Source organism: Podarcis muralis, chromosome 16 (assembly GCF_964188315.1).
Source record: "Podarcis muralis chromosome 16, rPodMur119.hap1.1, whole genome shotgun sequence".
Taxonomy (NCBI): domain Eukaryota; kingdom Metazoa; phylum Chordata; class Lepidosauria; order Squamata; family Lacertidae; genus Podarcis; species Podarcis muralis.
In genome coordinates this window covers 9,096,776-9,112,904 of record NC_135670.1, presented here as the reverse complement: position 1 = coordinate 9,112,904, position 16,129 = coordinate 9,096,776, and the positions used below count along the sequence as shown (strand labels likewise).

Here is a 16,129-nt window from a genome sequence, read left to right as displayed (position 1 = left end):
CCTGTGGCCAAGAGGACGTGACAGGACCTTTGGCAGGCGGCCCCGGGGCAGGGCGGCCGTTCCACAGGTGGCGTGACGGCTCTCCAGGGCGTGTGCCAGCCACTCCTCCCTCCCGGCCATCGCTCCGACCTCAGGGACTAGCCGGCGGCCTCTCCCTCTTCCTCTCGAGCGCAGCAAAGCTGTCCAAGGGTCGCTGGTCATCTGGCAGCGTTGTCAGGGGGCGGGGGGCACGGAGCGACGTCTGCGCCCTGTGACGACGGTCTTTCACCTGTGGCACAGTTTCCCCGCTTCCGCTGCCCTTCTTGCGCCAACACCTCTCTTCTCCGCAGCCATGCCTACAGGGGGCCGGACAGGAGTCATCTCGCTCGGATCCGTTCTGACTTTCGTGGGCTCCTGAGTTTGGTGCCAGGCCCGCACACCCTCGCCATCTCCTGCTTCTTTCTCTCCCCCCCCCCCCGGCGCCTTGGTTTCGTCCCGTCTCCTCCGCCGGTTTGGGGCATGGATCTGCTGCAAAAGAGCAAATACAACCACTTGCGCAATGACTCCCTTTCCTCCCTGGAGGAGGGCTCTGTGGCGGCCGACGGGGACTCTCCCGTGGACCCCCTGGTGGTGGCCCCCTCCCTGCCCAGCTCGCTGTCCTCCTCCTCGCTGAGCCCCATGCTCCCCCTGGGCGACCTGTCCTCCGAGTCAGAAGACAGCCCCACCACCCTGTGCTCCTTCTTCCCCAAGATGGCCAACCTGAAGCTTGCCAACCCGGCCACTCTGCTCAGCCTCCGTGCCTTCTCCAAGGAGGCGGGCAGCTCCGGGGAGCATCCGCCGCCAGCGGCACCACCACCTCCTCCTCCTCCTCCCCCCCTCGCTCCCGTCGCTGCCGCGACTCCCTTCCCGGACTCAGCGGGGACTGTCGGTCTCTATTCCCAGGATATGAACAAGTTGGGCTGCGCCAAGAGGATGCGGGTGGAAGGCGGCCAGCTGGGGGGAGACGAGTGGACACGGCACGGCAGCTTCGTCAACAAGCCCAGCCGGGGCTGGCTGCACCCTGACGACAAGGTGATGGGTCCCGGAGTCTCCTACCTCGTCCGGGTAAGTTAGCGGCGATCGCGGCGGGCGGGGACAGGAGGTAGTTCAGGGCATTTGTGGGTGCAGCGGTCTGGCAGCAAGTCCCAGTCGCTGGGAACCCTGATTGGTTGGGACGCGTATCTCGGCCGGGGATGGGGAACCTAGTGGTCTTCTAGATGTGGCTGGACTCCAAATCCCATCTGGCTGGGCTGGCCGGGATCAAATGGGGTCAGAGTCCAGTGGCAGGTGGAGGGGCCAGCCCACCATGGAGCCGCTGGTTGGCAACTAGCAGGGACTGTATGGGAAAGTGAGCCAAGAGCTTTTCTCCCCTTCCTAGTTCAGCGTGTTACTTGGGGTGCACTGATTGGCCATAGCTGCCTTTCCCCGCTTTCACACGCCCCTCTGTTGCTGTGGGGTGGGGGGGGATAGTTGATCCCACTGAAAGAGGGGCTCAGATTTGATCTTGGAGGTCTCCAGTTGCCAAGACCTAATGTGCAGGGGGCATACTGTGCTGAAGTACGTCTGTGTGTTTGTGTGTGTGTTGGCAGTGCCTCTTGAGCTAAGAAAACAGCGCCTCTCCAGAGCATACAGAGAGCCTCTTTTCCATAGCTGGCCTCTCTGGGAACAGGGTAGGTGCTTCCACGTGGAGAGAGGGCGTGCATGACCTACATAAGTTGGGAGAGGGCTGTCACTCCGCAGCAGAGCATTGACTCTGCATGGAGAAAGAAGGCATCTCTGGGTAGGGCTGCGGGGGGGGGGGGGGGGGACTGTCCCTTCTGAAGCCCTAGAGAGCAGCTGCTGCCATTCAGCACAGACAGTAATGACCTAGATGATCTAATGGTGTGATTCTATATGAGGCAGCTTTTGAATTCGGCTTCGCATCTTTCTTGGTTCCTAGGAGGACAGTGGCTTGAAGGTGGAACCACTGATTTGCATGCAGGAAGTTCCAGATTCAATCCCCAAGGGTGTATCCAGGAGTGTTCCCTGCCCCAAACCCCGGAGAGCTGCTGCCAGTTGTTATAGATAATGCAGAGCTAGGTTGACTGACTCTGTATAAGGCAGCTTCCTATATCTATGCAACGCAGGTCAGGGCATCAATGCTATGAGGAAAGCAACCTGCTGCAGCATCAATCCCCAGCATCTCCAGGTAGAATCATGAGGACTAGAATCTTCCTGTTCCTTTTCAGAGGCAGGGCTATAACTTGACTGAGGGAGCACATGCAGCGTTAGAAACTCAGATATACAAGCTAGGCAACAAATGGCTCCTTAAACCAAGGTTGCAGTCACCAAAACGTAACGTCTAGTTGCCATTTTGGGGCAAGACGGGTCTAAAGTCTTGTTTTTCAAATAATGGATTGGCTGTGATTGATTCTCAGCTAAGCATCTGGCTAGTTCAGATGTCAACCCTGAGCTAGCTTAAGAGCTTTGAGAACTTGAAGAAGAAAAGTCGCTTGACCCAGGGACAGTGCACATATATATTGGCCTATTCCATCCCCTTTTTCTTAACGGTGACGGCTCGTGCTCAGGCCGCACAGAAAAAGCATTTTGGTTCCAGAAATTCATTCCGATCGTGCAGATAAAATATAACTGATAGAATTCTACAGGAAGGGGTGCTAGTGTGTGAAAACAGCCCAGATCCAAGGATCCACAGATGGCGGAGATGTCAGGCACCATCCAGGCATCTTCACTTGGTCACAAGTGGTTGAAAGCCAGCTGCAAAATGCGCCTGGATAATTTCGAACACGGAGCACGTGCCTCACACACGGATGGTCTCAGTTACCAGCATCTCCAGGAAGAGCAGGGAGTATCCCCTGCCTGAAACCCCAGAGAACTGCTGCCAGCCAGTGTAGACAGCATTGAGCCAGATGGACCAGTGATCTAAGTCTCTGTCTAAGGCAGCTTCCTATCTTAACTTGTCATTTCGAGTCGGGAGCTGTTGAAAAGGCCACCGAGGAGAGTTCCTGCTGTTCTCTTCAGCCCTCCTCCCCGTCTCCCAAGAAAGGCAGCGCTGCAGAGAATCCTGAGCAGGGGCCACCTCTTACTCTGGCCTCTTTGTGCAGAGATTGGGGGGGGGGGGACACAGCCCCTTTCGCCCTTTTCTCCCCGCAGAGGCTGCCAGCCATGGCTGCTATGGTGTGTCCTCCCTGGCAGGCATCTGTCCCGGGTCTTCTGCTCTGCCACATGATTGCTTCTGACAAGCGTGCACCCGAGCGTCCACCCCCCGGGCCACAGCGCACATGCGCCAGGCGCATCGAGTCGGCTGGAATTCCTCTTCCATTTCCCCCGCCCCCCTTCCAAGCCTCTGGCTGTGATGACCGCCAGCTCCAGATCTCTGCTTTGGGAGGCTGGGGCATCCCTCTGTGGTTTGGCGGAGCCCAGGGATTGGTCAGCCCGTTGCTGCTGTTCCAGGTGTGCGCCTCTGCATCTTTGCGCTGCCCGCAGGCTGCTTGGGAACTGAGGTTATCTGGAAGGAAGGTCGTTCCACCCACCCACCTGCCCCAGGTAAATGGTAGGTTTTGGTGATGTCTTGATACATCGCCCAGGACTCGTTTGAGGGCCTGAGCGTGATGGCACTCTCACCCACGATGTACCACCAGGTGAAGGCTCCATTGCGCTCTGGCCCTCAAACCGAGGGAGGAATAAGCTGCAAGGCGCCGTGGCTGATAGAGCCCGTTTTTCCCTTGGCGCGCTGGGTGCTGGTGGTGGAGGGACTCCTGCTAGCACCTTGCATGTGGAGGAACGAGCCCTGCAAGGCTGATATTGTTGCTGCTCCTGCCAAGGAAGTTGAGGCGGTTTCACCTTGGTGCCTCGTGGGGCCGGGCCCAACGCAGCTTGTTCCTCCCACCGCTTTCCAACACTGCGGTGTATCACTGTATCGCGATGTTTGGCTGGTGTTTGGCCCAGCTCTAGTGAACGGAACAGGCTGCCCTGCGTGTAAAGCGCAACCAGAAATGCTAAATAAACTTTCCCCTGATGGCGTGCAGAGTGCATGCCTTTCTGTTCCCCCATTGCATGGTCTGAAGTTGAGTCCGAACTGTCAAGTCAGACCATTGCTCCACCAAGCTCAGTATTGTCACACTGGCTGGCAGCAGCCCCCAAGGTTTCAGGCAGGGGTATTTTCCCCAGTCCTACCCGGAGGTGCCGTTGGGGGTTGAACTTGAGACATTCTGCAAGCGAAGCAGATGCTTTACCACTGAGCTGTCGCCTTTTCCCTGAAAATAAACCAAGATTCTAGTCCTCATGTTTCTGATTTAATGGGAACATAGGAAGCAGCCTTATAGCAAGTTTGTCCATCTCACTCTGGTTTGTCTACACTGACCGGCAGCAGCTCTCCAGGGTATTTCCCCAGCCCTACCTGGAGATGCTGAGGATTGAACCCGATACACCTTCTGCATACAGAGCAGATGTCCTGCTGCTACCCAGAGTCCTTTTAACCTCTTGACTCCACACTGCACCTTTCCCCCAACCCAGGGCTTGAGCTTCACTGAAACCTTTGTCTAGTGAGGGGCACACAGCCGTGTCACTGGGAGTGTCTTTGCCCTCGGTGCCCCAGTGCCGACTCTGTACAGAGAACGATTGGTTGTACCCTCAACGGGAGAAGGTGAGCAGTAGGAGGATTACAGTCCAGATCCAGGTCTCCAGTCCATGTTTTCTTGACCACCATTGCTGGTACAACACAGGAAGGGGACCGGTTTTCCAACACCCCCCCTCCTTTTCCTCCCCCTGCCCTTATATCCTTTTGGATTTATGCGGAAACAAATTCACACGCAAACCCCTACAACCCACCCAGGGGAACGCCTCCTTTCATGCTCCTTGCCTGCGTCCCGCTGTGATCGCCAGGGTCAGTTTCAAGACTGAAGCCTTGGAGGCAGCTGCGGCTTGGTGGCAGGACACCTGCTTCGCTTGCAGAATGTCCCATGTTTAATTCTTGCCATCCCCACATTGGGCTGGCAAAGGTGCCCTGCCTGAAACCATGGAGAGCTGCTGCCAGTCAGTGTTGACAGTGCTGAGCTCGATGGACCAATGATCACAGATTCCTGTGTTCCTGTCAATTCAGCATCATGAGGACTGGAATCTTACAGTTATTTTTAAGGAAGGCCATAGCCCAGAGGCAGAGCATCTGCTTTGCTTGCAGAAGGTTTGATCCCTGGCATCTCTAGGTAGGGCTGTCCCCCTCTGCCTGAAACCCTGGAGAGCTGCTGCCAGTCAGGGTGGAGAGTATTGAGCTGGATGAACATCTGACTTGGTGCAAGGCAGCGTCCTGTTTTCCGAATCACCGCTCCGTTACAGAGCCCGAGCCTTAAGCGTCCTTGGCTTAACCTACTCTGTAGGGTGGACACTCGGCAAGAGGACAAGTTTGCTGCCTCTGAGCGCCCGGGAGGGTGGCAGAGGATTGGAAGACGGAACACTGCCCTGAGAGCGTTCAGAGACAGGGTCTGGCGAGCGGCACTTGCGTTGCCACTTCCCCTTCTCTGACTCATACTGGTAGCCTCGCCTCGCCTCGCTGGCGTCGCTGAAGTCTTTGTGTCTTCCCACCGCGCACAGCCGGCCTGGCAGGTGCCCAGTGGCACATCCTGTGCCAGCTGCTTGCCCCTTCCGCCCTCTTTGCTGTTGATTCTTCATCCCAGCTGGCGATTGTGCCAACGGATCTCTCCTGCGCCCTGTTCCACAAGCAGCAACAGAAAGGCTGCAGCTCGGTCGGCAGAGCACCTGCCTTGCGTGCAGAAGGTCCCAGGTAGGGCTGGGGGAGACCCCGAAACCCTGGAGAGCTGCTGCCAGACAGTGCAGACAATACTAGATGGATGGACCCAATGGTCCAAGGCAGCTTCCTGTGTTGCTAACCAGCTGGAAATGCCACTTTGTGATCAGGACCAGGAGAGGCTCTTTCTCACAGGCTCTGCTGTGTGTGTGAGGTCGTGAGAGCTGGGTTTGCTTTATCCAGATGAAGGATACAAAGTGTGTGTGTTTGTTTCTCTGGGTGTAGAAACTAGCTCACTGCACAGAGGTACAATTCGCATCCGTTCCTCCACCCACTTCAGAGATGAGTCGGGTTGGTGAGGAGTCACAGGTGTCTCCCCCTCCCACTGCGACAAGCTCTCCCAGAACCAGAAGAGGCATGAAAAGGGCAGAGCAGTGGCAGGTTGCATGCAGGCGCAGTTTCTGATTGCTTGGGGAAATCCCTGAAGAGAAGGGGACTTAGGCAGCTGGGGGGAGACACAGACTTTCAGTCTGGGCAATTGAGAAGAGGAAGAAGAAGAAGAAGAAGAAGAAGAAGAAGAAGAAGAAGAAGAAGAAGAAGAAGAAGAAGAAGTTTTATTTATACCCCGCCCTCCCCAGCCAAGACCGGGCTGAGGGCGGCTAACACCAGGTATAAAAACCAATTGATTAAAATACAACTTAAAAACAAGATTAAAATACAACATTAAAATGCAGCCTCATTTCAGTGGAACTCAATCAAAAACTTTTTGGGGATGAAAACGTCAAATCTTCACCAAGGCCAACTATCCAGACTGGTCCTATGTGGGCTAGGAAAAAGCCAGGGAAGTCCCCAAATAGGAGTTCCATCACAGAAGAAGAAAGGATTCATGGGGGGAAGACCGACCAGGGATAAGCTGCTGTGCTCACTAGTCCTGACTGCCAACCAGTAAAGACCGTGTTTTTACTAATAAAGAGTGAGCTCCAATTTCGATGTGATTTACTGCTGGCTCGCTGTACGATAGGAGATGGCCTGGAACTGGGCCTTCTCTGTGGCAGCCCCCTAAGTTCTAGAATTCCCTCCCTGCAGAGGAGCGAGCCTCCGTCATTTCCACTATACAGCCTTTGCCCCCTGAGATAGTGGTTTCCGGGGCCCATCGCCCTATTCCTACGGCTGCATTTGGCTTTAAATTGTCATCGCCCTCCCTGGGACCTGCTGGCGGAGGACAGAAAATAAATTCACTGATGGTGGTGATGAGTAATAAGGATAATACTGCAGCTTGGAAGTCTTCCAGGGGCCCTACCTGTCCTCTTGTTCACTTAGGGGGAAAAGGGGAGGTGAGCAGGGTGGAGGTGGAATAATTGATTCATAATATCTGGGTGATGGGGATGAGGGTGAATGAGAACAGAGGGGACTTTGGGACCTAACAGGCTCTCCCTTCTTCCTTCTCCCATCAGTACATGGGCTGTGTGGAAGTTCTCCAATCCATGCGGGCTCTCGACTTCAACACGAGGACTCAAGTCACAAGGTGAGCCGCGCAGTCATCCGGAGACCAGGGGTGGTGTGGGGGACAGGGGAGGTTGGACAGGATAGTTCTCTTGTGCCGCCGCACAGGCTGCAATCCATCACTCAGGGTCGCCGACTGGTTGGATGCAGAGGAACGGTGGGAGGAACCAGCTGGGGAAGGAAGAAGGAAGAAGGCTCAGGAAGAAGGCTCAGAGCCCTGGGATTGGTGGTGGGGCAACGATGCAAGTAGTCAGAGGGAGAAGACCAGAAAGAGGAGGTGTCGGAAGAGGTAACAGGGTTTAGTGAGCAGGGAGAGTCGGTGCCAGAGAGGAGTCCAGAATCGGAGGCAGGAGAGTGGGATGAGGGAGGCCAAGAGGCGGAGATAAGTCAGGCTGGTGAAGAGTCACAGGTATCTTTCCCACCTGCTGCGACAAGCTCCCTTCCCCACTTGTCTCCCAGAACCAGAAGAGGCATGAAAAGAGCGGAGCAGAGGCTGGCTGCACGCAGGCTCTCAGTCTCCAATTGCTTGGAAAAAGCCCTGGGGAGGAGGGGGCTTAGGCAGCTGTGAGAAGGCGGGAACCTTCAGTCTCTGCAACGGCTTCATGGGGGCAATACGAGTTGCTGTCCTCATTAAGCCCGACACTCTATTCAGACTGTTTTTTGCTAATAAAGAGTTAACTCCAACTCGCTTGGGTGATTGACTGCTGCCTCGCTCCTGTCACTCACTAACTCCTAAAGCAGAAATGCTGTAAGCTTTGAGAGGGTGTGTCCCGTTGTGTCTCTGTGTGAGTTCCTGCTCTGGGCTTACTTCCTTTCCATATCTGCACCTCTGCACCGTACTGGGTATGGCTGCATAGGGAGCATTGAGACGATCAAGACACATGTCTCTGCATGAGGCTTGTCTCATGTGTCTCTGCATGAGTTGCTGCTTTGTGTTTGCCTCCTTCCAATGTGCATTTTCTCTGTGGAGGTCATTTAGCTTGACGGTGTGATCCGATAGTCTTTCCTGTCCTCAGAGGAGGCTGCCTGTTGTATCTCTGGATGAGTCCCTGCCCCGGGTTTCCTCCTGCCAACCGGCACCTGTTGGGGAGCCGATTTTGTGGTGCCTCTGCATCGGCTGTGTATTGGCTCAACCAGTCACTCCCAATGCAGAAACACTGTGGAATAACCCACTATCCGGGGAGGCTGCCTGTTGTGCCTCTGGATGGGACGCTGTCCTTCCAACCAGGCTTTGCTGGGGGCCAAGTAATTCTCTTATGCCTTGTCATTGGCTCGATCTGTTGTCCCAGTGCAGAAATGCTGTAGAGTCACCCACCATCAAAGGAGGCTACTTGTTGTGTCTCTGGGCCAGATGCTGCCAAGTCATTCTGTATTGCATCTGCATCAGATGCAAACTGGGCCCTTGGTGCAGCAAGATAAGCTGCGTCTCCCCCACCCCTGTTAATTAAATCCCAAGAACCAAGCCTGTAATACCCGAGACTCAATAATAATATTAATAATAATTTTATTATTTGTATTCCGCTCATCTGATTGGCTTGCCCCAGCCACTCTGGCCTTGGGAAGCCAAAACTGACTGCAGAGGCCAGCAGAGAGGCAGGCCGCTCCAGCTCATATCCTTAGCAGCAGCAGGAAATAGTTAAAGCTGAGTTGGAGGGGGAGCAGAGAGGCGTGTGTGTGTGTGTGTGTGTGTGTTTGCACTGTAAGCCTGTCCATTACCGGGCAGACGCAGGGTCTGGAAAAAGGTGACCGGAGGGAGCAGCCAGCAGGAGATGGAAAGGCTTCAGCAGCCAGGCCCCAAGCCTGCCATCAACGGCCGGCGTTGTTGTTTTTTTTAATAAAAAAAAAAATTTAATCCGCTAAAGACAGGAAGCGTTTATACAGCATCATCAAATATTAACAGCTCTCGCTCGATTTCTTCCCCCACGTCCTCTTCCATCCTTGCTCTGCTACCAAGGAGCTGGGAGACACACAAACACACACACAAACCAAACACAAACACACTGTGTGTGTTTGTGTGTGCACGGGCTCCCTGCAGGGGCCATATGTGGCTCTTTAGCCGGCACTTGGGACCACACACCCCTTCCCCAGGCCACACACACACACACCCGATCCGCCTTGCTTTGCATCCTCTTTGGGTGTTCTTTCCTGCCCGGAAGGTGTCCTTGAGCTCTCGCTTGCGTGGAAGGGTGACTGACTGACGGATGTGTGATGTGCGTGTGTGTTTAGAAACCTCTCGACTCTCGGGTGGCTGGCAACATAGCCTGCTGGGCAAAGGAAGCAGAGCAGCGACAGGGCAGCGTCTCATCCAGAGGTGCCCTCTCTTAACGGCGGGCAATTCCACAGTGCTTCTGCACCGGTAGCGATCGGTTGAGCCCATGCACACCTGACATAACAATGCGACAAAGGTAGAGAGTCCTAAGAACCTGGGAAGAGCCCTTGTGGGCAAAACCAGCAGCCCGTCTGGTCCAACACCCTTTTATTTAATTTACCGTATTTTTCGCTCCATAGGGCGCACCTAGTTTTTAGAGGGGGAAATCAAGGGAAAAAATCTTATCCCCCCCCCCCCAGCCCCAAAGAGCAGCGTACAGGCTGCGCGCATCCTCTCCCTGCCGGAGGGGTTGCGCGCGGCTATGGCACAAGCCAAGACAGCGAGCGGGATGGATCCCGCTCGCTGTTTTGGCTTCCTCTTTAGCTGCGCGCAACCTCTCCCTGCTGGAGGGGCTGCGCGCGGCTATCCCTGAAGCTCCGGAGGCTTCGGGTTCCTTTTGCTGAAGCTGGGAGAGCAAGATTCTCCCGGCTTCAGCGAAAGGAACCTGAAGCCTCCAGAACGCAGCGGGAACTCGCACTGGGCTCCAAAGGCTTCAGGGGGCTATCCCTGAAGCCTGGAGAGGGGTCGGTGCACACTGACGCCTCTCGCTCTCCAGGCTTCAGCGAAAGCAACGCCTCCGGAGCGTGGAGGGAGCGCTCCCTCTGTGCTTCAGAGGCTTTGCATTGCTATCGCTGAAGCCAAGGAGCCTGCATTCGCTCCATAGGACGCACACACATTTCCCCTTAATTTTTGGAGGGGAAAAAGTGCGTCCTATAGAGCGAAAAATACGGTATATACCGCCCTTCTTCCAAAGTCAGGGTGGTTGGCCCACGCTGGGAAAACAGGCTGCTCAACATGATGGCAGGTCTTTGTCCTGTTCCAAGGAAGGAAAATGGGCGAGGGTTCAGGTGAGCTTGTCTGCCACTTTTTGCCAGTACATACTTGAGATTCCTGCATTGCAGAGGGATGGATGAGCCTCCGGGTTCCTTCCGGCTCCACAATTCTAAGATTCTATACACCCATCCCTCATTTCTCTCCTCTTCCTCCAGGGAGGCTATTGGCCTTGTCTGCGAAGCTGTGCCTGGGGCCAAGGGAGCCGTTCGCAGGAGAAAGGTGAGGTGGACCGAGAATACTTCATTGTTTTTCTCTTTGGCTCTCTGTGGTCAAAATTCGCCCCGTACATCTCAAGAGCTGCGACGCCACTTTGAAACTATCATGGCTTTCCCCCAAAATACAGTGGTACCTCGGTTTACTAACTTAAACCGTTCCGGAAGTCCATTCTTAAACAGAAACCATTCTTAAACCGAGGTGCGCTTTCCCTAATGAGGCCTCCCACCGCCGGTGCCCTTCCACCATTCGGCTTCCGTTCTTAGACCAAGGTAAAGTTCGCAAACCAGGACTTCCGGTTTTGCGGAGTTCGTAAACCAAATCGTTCGTAAACAGGACTGTTTTTAAACCGAGGTACCACTGTATTCTGGGAGCTGCAGCTCATTACGGGTGCCGAGAGTTGTTAGGAAGCTTCCCTCTTCCTCTCCCAGAGCTACAGTTCCCAGAGGTTCCTAGGAAACGGGATTGATTGTTAAACCACTCTGGGAATTGGCAGGTAAGGGAAAAGAAAAGGAAAAGGAAAGTTCCCAGGTGAGAGCTGGGACGGTGCACCACTTTCTTTGTGAGACAAGGGTTGAGAGCTACTTTTGAGAGAGAACGCTTCTCTTTCTCTGCTTTTTTTATTTTTATTTGGATTAGTTTCCTTTATCTTAACTGTATCACAAAAAAGCTTTAATAAAATCTTGCCAGACTGTATGTTGCCTTGTGTGCAGCTACAAATTGGATTCCTCACGCAAGACAGCCTTTCGCGGTAATCCAGTGGTAATCCACTCTCCCTTCAGTGCAGTGCATGGATATAGTATACTGCAGCAGAGCGAGTTACAACTGCTCGAGTCTATTAGGGTATGATTCTGGGAGCACCCTACAATATTTCACATATTCAAGGGTGTAACTTGTAAAAATGTCTGTTTTTTTAACCTATTACTATTTTCCTGAAATAGGGGGGCGAAATCCCACTGGGAATTGTTACCTCTGGGAGGGCAACAGGAGTGGGCTGGGTCTCCTAACGATCCGAGGCACCCTTAAAAATGTCAGATACCTTTGGGGAAGCCATGGCTGTTTATATTGGCATTGCGGTGGTTTAAATCTGTAGTTTCAACAAGGCCTAGTAGTCTGTGCAAAGATCCCCAAGCAAGCACGGCAGAACCAACCACAGAGGGCAGAATAACTCTTAAGGGCTTGTGATTTGGATAAAAGGAGCTGGTGCGAGGATGCGTTCAGCACACCCCAGCTGGAACAGCAACACTCCCAGAGTGCGAGACGGGTGAGAGCCGCGCGTGCTTTTCAGGAAAGCTTGCACGTGTGTCTGTGCGTGATTTGATTTGAGGTCTCCAGCCTTGGCCCCCCCTTTCCCCCTCAGGCTGGGAAATGGGGACTGAGTTGCTGCAATAAAGGCCCGGCGCAGGCGAGGCTGATCAATAGATAACCATAACAGCCCGTCTAATGGACGCGGAGGAAAGTGGGGGGGCATGCGCAGGGTGGGGAGGTGAGGGGGCCGTTTGGTCATCAGCCCATCTCCCTTTTGTTCCTTCTGCCCTTCCCAGGCTCGCTCTTGCCTCTTCCCACTGTGCACCCTTCTCCCTGATCTCTTAGGAACATATAAGGAACTGATTGATTGATTGATTGATTGATTGCCAGCTTAGTTATGTCTGCGCTGGCTGGCAGCAGCTCTCCAGGCGTTCAAGCAGGGTTCTCTGTCCAGCCCTGTCACCTGCCTTCCTGCCTTAACAGCCAATCCCAGGGGTCCTTGGCTCTGGCTCCGCCTACTGTGGGCCTCCCACCCCCCAGTCCCAATGGCTACCAGTCACCATTCCCGAATAGGCTTGGGTCTTAGGAACACAGGGAGCTGCCTGATACACAGAAATAGAGATCCTAGTCCTCATGGTTTTGAACAAGCAGCTGCTTTTAAATAGAGCCTGCCCTATTCTGAGCCATGCCATTGGTCCACCTAGCTTAGTATTGTTCGCACTGGCTGGCAGCAGATCTCTAGGATTGCAGATTTCATTCCAGGGCTGGATTTGAGACCTTTAGAGGCCCTAAGCACTTAAAAGGTTTTGGTGCCCCCGTAGATCTAATTCAAAACAGAAACAATAATAAACCGCTTGATTTATATTTGAAAAATCTTCTCCTGCTTTTTCTAATTGCAAAGTCTTTGATCAGATCCTTACGTAACACATCTGCTTCTATACTTAGTAGAGGTAAGGCATCCAGCCTGCTTTGTTGCACAGTAGTTCTGTTGGGATTTTTAATATGCTTCAACTGAGAAAATGGAACACGCAGCCGAGCAATTTGTGACTGTTAATGTTAGAAATCCGGCAATGGAAAAATTCTGTGATGCCCTAAGCACGTGCTTATTTTGCTGATTGGTTAACCCAGACCTGTTTCAGGCCCCATAGCTTAGTGGCCTATAGAAGTCCCTGGGTTCAATCCCCGGCAATCCTGGGGTGTTTTCTGGAGAAGGGCCGTCGCTCCGTGATAGAGCACGTGGTTTGCACACAGAAAGTCCCAGGTTCAATCCTGGTCTTCTCCAGCCAGTGCTGCTGCTAACATCCTTGGGGTGCGTCTCCCTCCCTCTTGGCAGCCCTGCGGCCGCTCGCTGAACTCCATCCTCGGCAAGAGCAACCTGAAGTTTGCCGGCATGCCAATCACACTCACCATCTCCACCAGCAGCCTCAACCTCATGGCGTCTGACTGTAAACAGGTAAGGAGATATCTTCTCTCCCAACATCCTCTGGGACACACTGTCTAGAATGGATACTTTCACCTCGGTGACGGACGGGTGTTGAGGATCATGGGCTTAGACAGCCTTCCTCCTTGCTTGTTATGACCCTCCAGATGTTGCTGGTCTACAGTTCCCTTTGTCCCTTGACCATTGGCCATGTTAGTCCAGCAACATCTCTGTATCCCTGCTTTACATGCATTTAATGCGTGATCCCTGATTGGCTGGGACATGCATCTAAGGCACGGCTGAGGAATCCGCCAGGCATTGCTGGGCTCCAACTCTCATTGTTCCTGACCACTGGCTGGGGCTGATGGGAGTTGGAGTCCAGCAACATCTGGAGGGTCAGAAGTTCCCTATCCCTGAACTGGACCACTGTTTGCCTTCTCTAAGCTCTGATCACATTTCTATCTTCTTCCAATGTGGGGAAGGAAAACTTGCATCCCTTCCAGCTACTGCTAGGCCACAATGGCCATCAACCATTGGCCATGCCAACCACATCAGGGGTGCTTCCCAGACACGGAATGCGCAGGGCATAGAGTTAACTCTTTATTGTCTAAGATAACACTTACAGTTGCCTCTACGGGTCTGGATACTTGCACACAGCAATCTAGCATCTAGGCAGCTACAGTGGTACTTCTGGCTGCAAACGGGATCCATTCCAGAGGCCCGTTTGCAACATGAAAAGCCCGCAACCTGAAGCGCTGTATCTGCGCAGGTGCGCGGTGTGATTTGGTACTACTGCGCATGTGCAAAGCGTGATTGGCGAAACCCGGAAGTAACCCTTTCCAGTACTTCCGGGTCGCTGCGGGACACAACCTGAAAAAACGTAACATGAGGTATGACTATTCCTGGGTCATCGCTCTAGGGGGCGTTGGCAGCAACTGGGGACGACCCCCCCTCCACCAGTTTATATACCTTCCCCTAATAGGCAGTGCGCACTTAGCCAGAGATTGCGCCTGTGTGGGTGCTGTTTCTGCTCTTCCTGCTTCTGCTCTTTCCTGGTTCTGGGCGACAGTGATGTAGGGGAGGGTGGAGAAGCACCCAGCCCTTCTCCTGCCTCTGATTCTTGCCTCCTGGCTGGTACAGGCCCCCACAGACCACTGCCCCCCTTCCCCTGGTGCCCACTTGCCAGCGTCCTGCCAGTCCCTGCCAGGGCATCAGGGTAGAGAAGTCTGCCTTGGGGAGCTAAAATCTGGCACTCCCATAATCCAGGAGAGCTTGACTTTACTGTTAGAATTTCAGGAGGGTGGGAAGGGGCGGGGAGGAAGTGTTTTTTTGCTGTGCTTTGCGTCTCATTTTTCCTTCTTCCTTCCCTTCCATTGTTTAGATCATCGCCAACCATCATATGCAATCAATTTCTTTTGCTTCCGGAGGGGATCCGGTGAGTGTCGAGAGGGCAGAATGTTCTCCCCGCTCCCTGGTTTGCCCCCTAACCTTGTTCTGGGGTTTCTGGAGACAGTGTGGGATGCACATGGGGGAAAAACCTCCTGCATTAATGCTAATGCTTGCACTGAAAATTAGTTGAGTACCATCCTCTCCCAGGGACGCAGGTGGCACTGTGGGTTAAACCACAGAGCCTAGGGCTTGCTGATCAGAAGGTCGGCGGTTCGAATCCCCGCAACGGGGTGAGCTCCCGTTGCTCGGTCCCTGCTCCTGCCCACCTAGCAGTTTCGAAAGCATGTCAGGTGCAAGTAGATAAATAGGTACCGCTCCGGCGGGAAAGTAAACGGCGTTTCCGTGTGCTGCTCTGGTTCGCCAGAAGCTGCTTAGTCATGCTGGCCACATGACCCGGAAGCTATACGCCAGCTCCCTTGGCCAGTAAAGCGAGATGAGCGCCGCAACCCCAAAGTTGTCTGCGACTGGACCTAACAGTCAGGGGTCCCTTTACCCCTTTACCTTTACCATCCTCTCTGCATGTGAGCCACGCATAGACTATCCCTGTGGCTAGCAGAACCTGTATAATTTATGCAGATTAACGCCATTCGCATGATTTATGCAGGTTGCAGAATTCCAGGGATGCGTGCTGTGGAATTTTTAGGGTCTTCAAGCACAGACTCCATGCAGTCCTGAGTATATTCATTCCACTGCACCCCAGTTGCTAGATCCTTTCACTAGCCCAGGCATCGGCAAACTCCGGCCCTCCAGATGTTTAGGACTACAATTCCCATCATCCCTGACCACTGGTCCTGTTAGCTAGGGATGGTGGGAATTGTAGTCCCAAACATCGGAACGGCCGGAGTTTGCCTATGCCTGGACTAGCCATTCTCCCTTCCAGCAGGATTCAGATAACTTCTTATTACCCTCCTTCATGTCAGGGAAACTGAGAGCTGGTGCGGTGTGGCATTGAAGTCTGGGGAGAGCCAGGTTCAAATTCCCACTGGTTTCCAAAGCAAACTTTATGACTTTTGGCCACACACACAATCCTACCTTGCAGGGTTGTTAGGATAAACCAGGTAGGAACAATTTACACGATCTTGAGCTTCTGGAGGGAGAAAGGTGGGAGATAGATATAAAGGTAAAGGGACCCCTGACCATTAGGTCCAGTTGTGACCGACTCTGGGGTTGCGGCGCTCATCTCGCTTTACTGGCCGAGGGAGCCGGCGTACAGCTTCCGGGTCATGTGGCCAGCATGACTAAGCCGCTTCTGGCGAACCAGAGCAGCGCACGGAAACACCGTTTAACTTCCCGCCAGAGCGGTACCTATTTATCTACTTGCACTTTGACTTGCTTT

At 53.7% G+C, this 16,129-nt stretch overlaps 1 protein-coding gene and 1 long non-coding RNA gene across 6 annotated transcripts in view; both read left to right on the top strand.

The window, feature by feature from the left end:
• The window catches only part of LOC144325793 (uncharacterized), a 273,530-nt gene that overhangs the window by 206,075 nt on the left and 51,326 nt on the right, over nt 1–16,129 (top strand). The window lies entirely within an intron of this gene.
• The window catches only part of SHC1 (SHC adaptor protein 1), a 50,413-nt gene that overhangs the window by 20,327 nt on the left and 13,957 nt on the right, over nt 1–16,129 (top strand). For 4 of the 5 annotated variants that reach the window (XM_028709033.2, XM_028709031.2, XM_028709034.2 and 1 more), the window contains 5 exons: nt 922–1,083; nt 7,213–7,283; nt 10,619–10,682; nt 13,258–13,377; nt 14,726–14,779. In XM_028709033.2, coding sequence (XP_028564866.1) covers nt 925–1,083; nt 7,213–7,283; nt 10,619–10,682; nt 13,258–13,377; nt 14,726–14,779 — 468 coding nt within the window. In that variant the 5' untranslated portion in view covers nt 922–924. Of the gene's footprint in view, nt 1–488; nt 1,084–7,212; nt 7,284–10,618; nt 10,683–13,257; nt 13,378–14,725; nt 14,780–16,129 lie in introns of those variants that run through there. The other variant, XM_028709030.2, reaches the window with a different exon arrangement.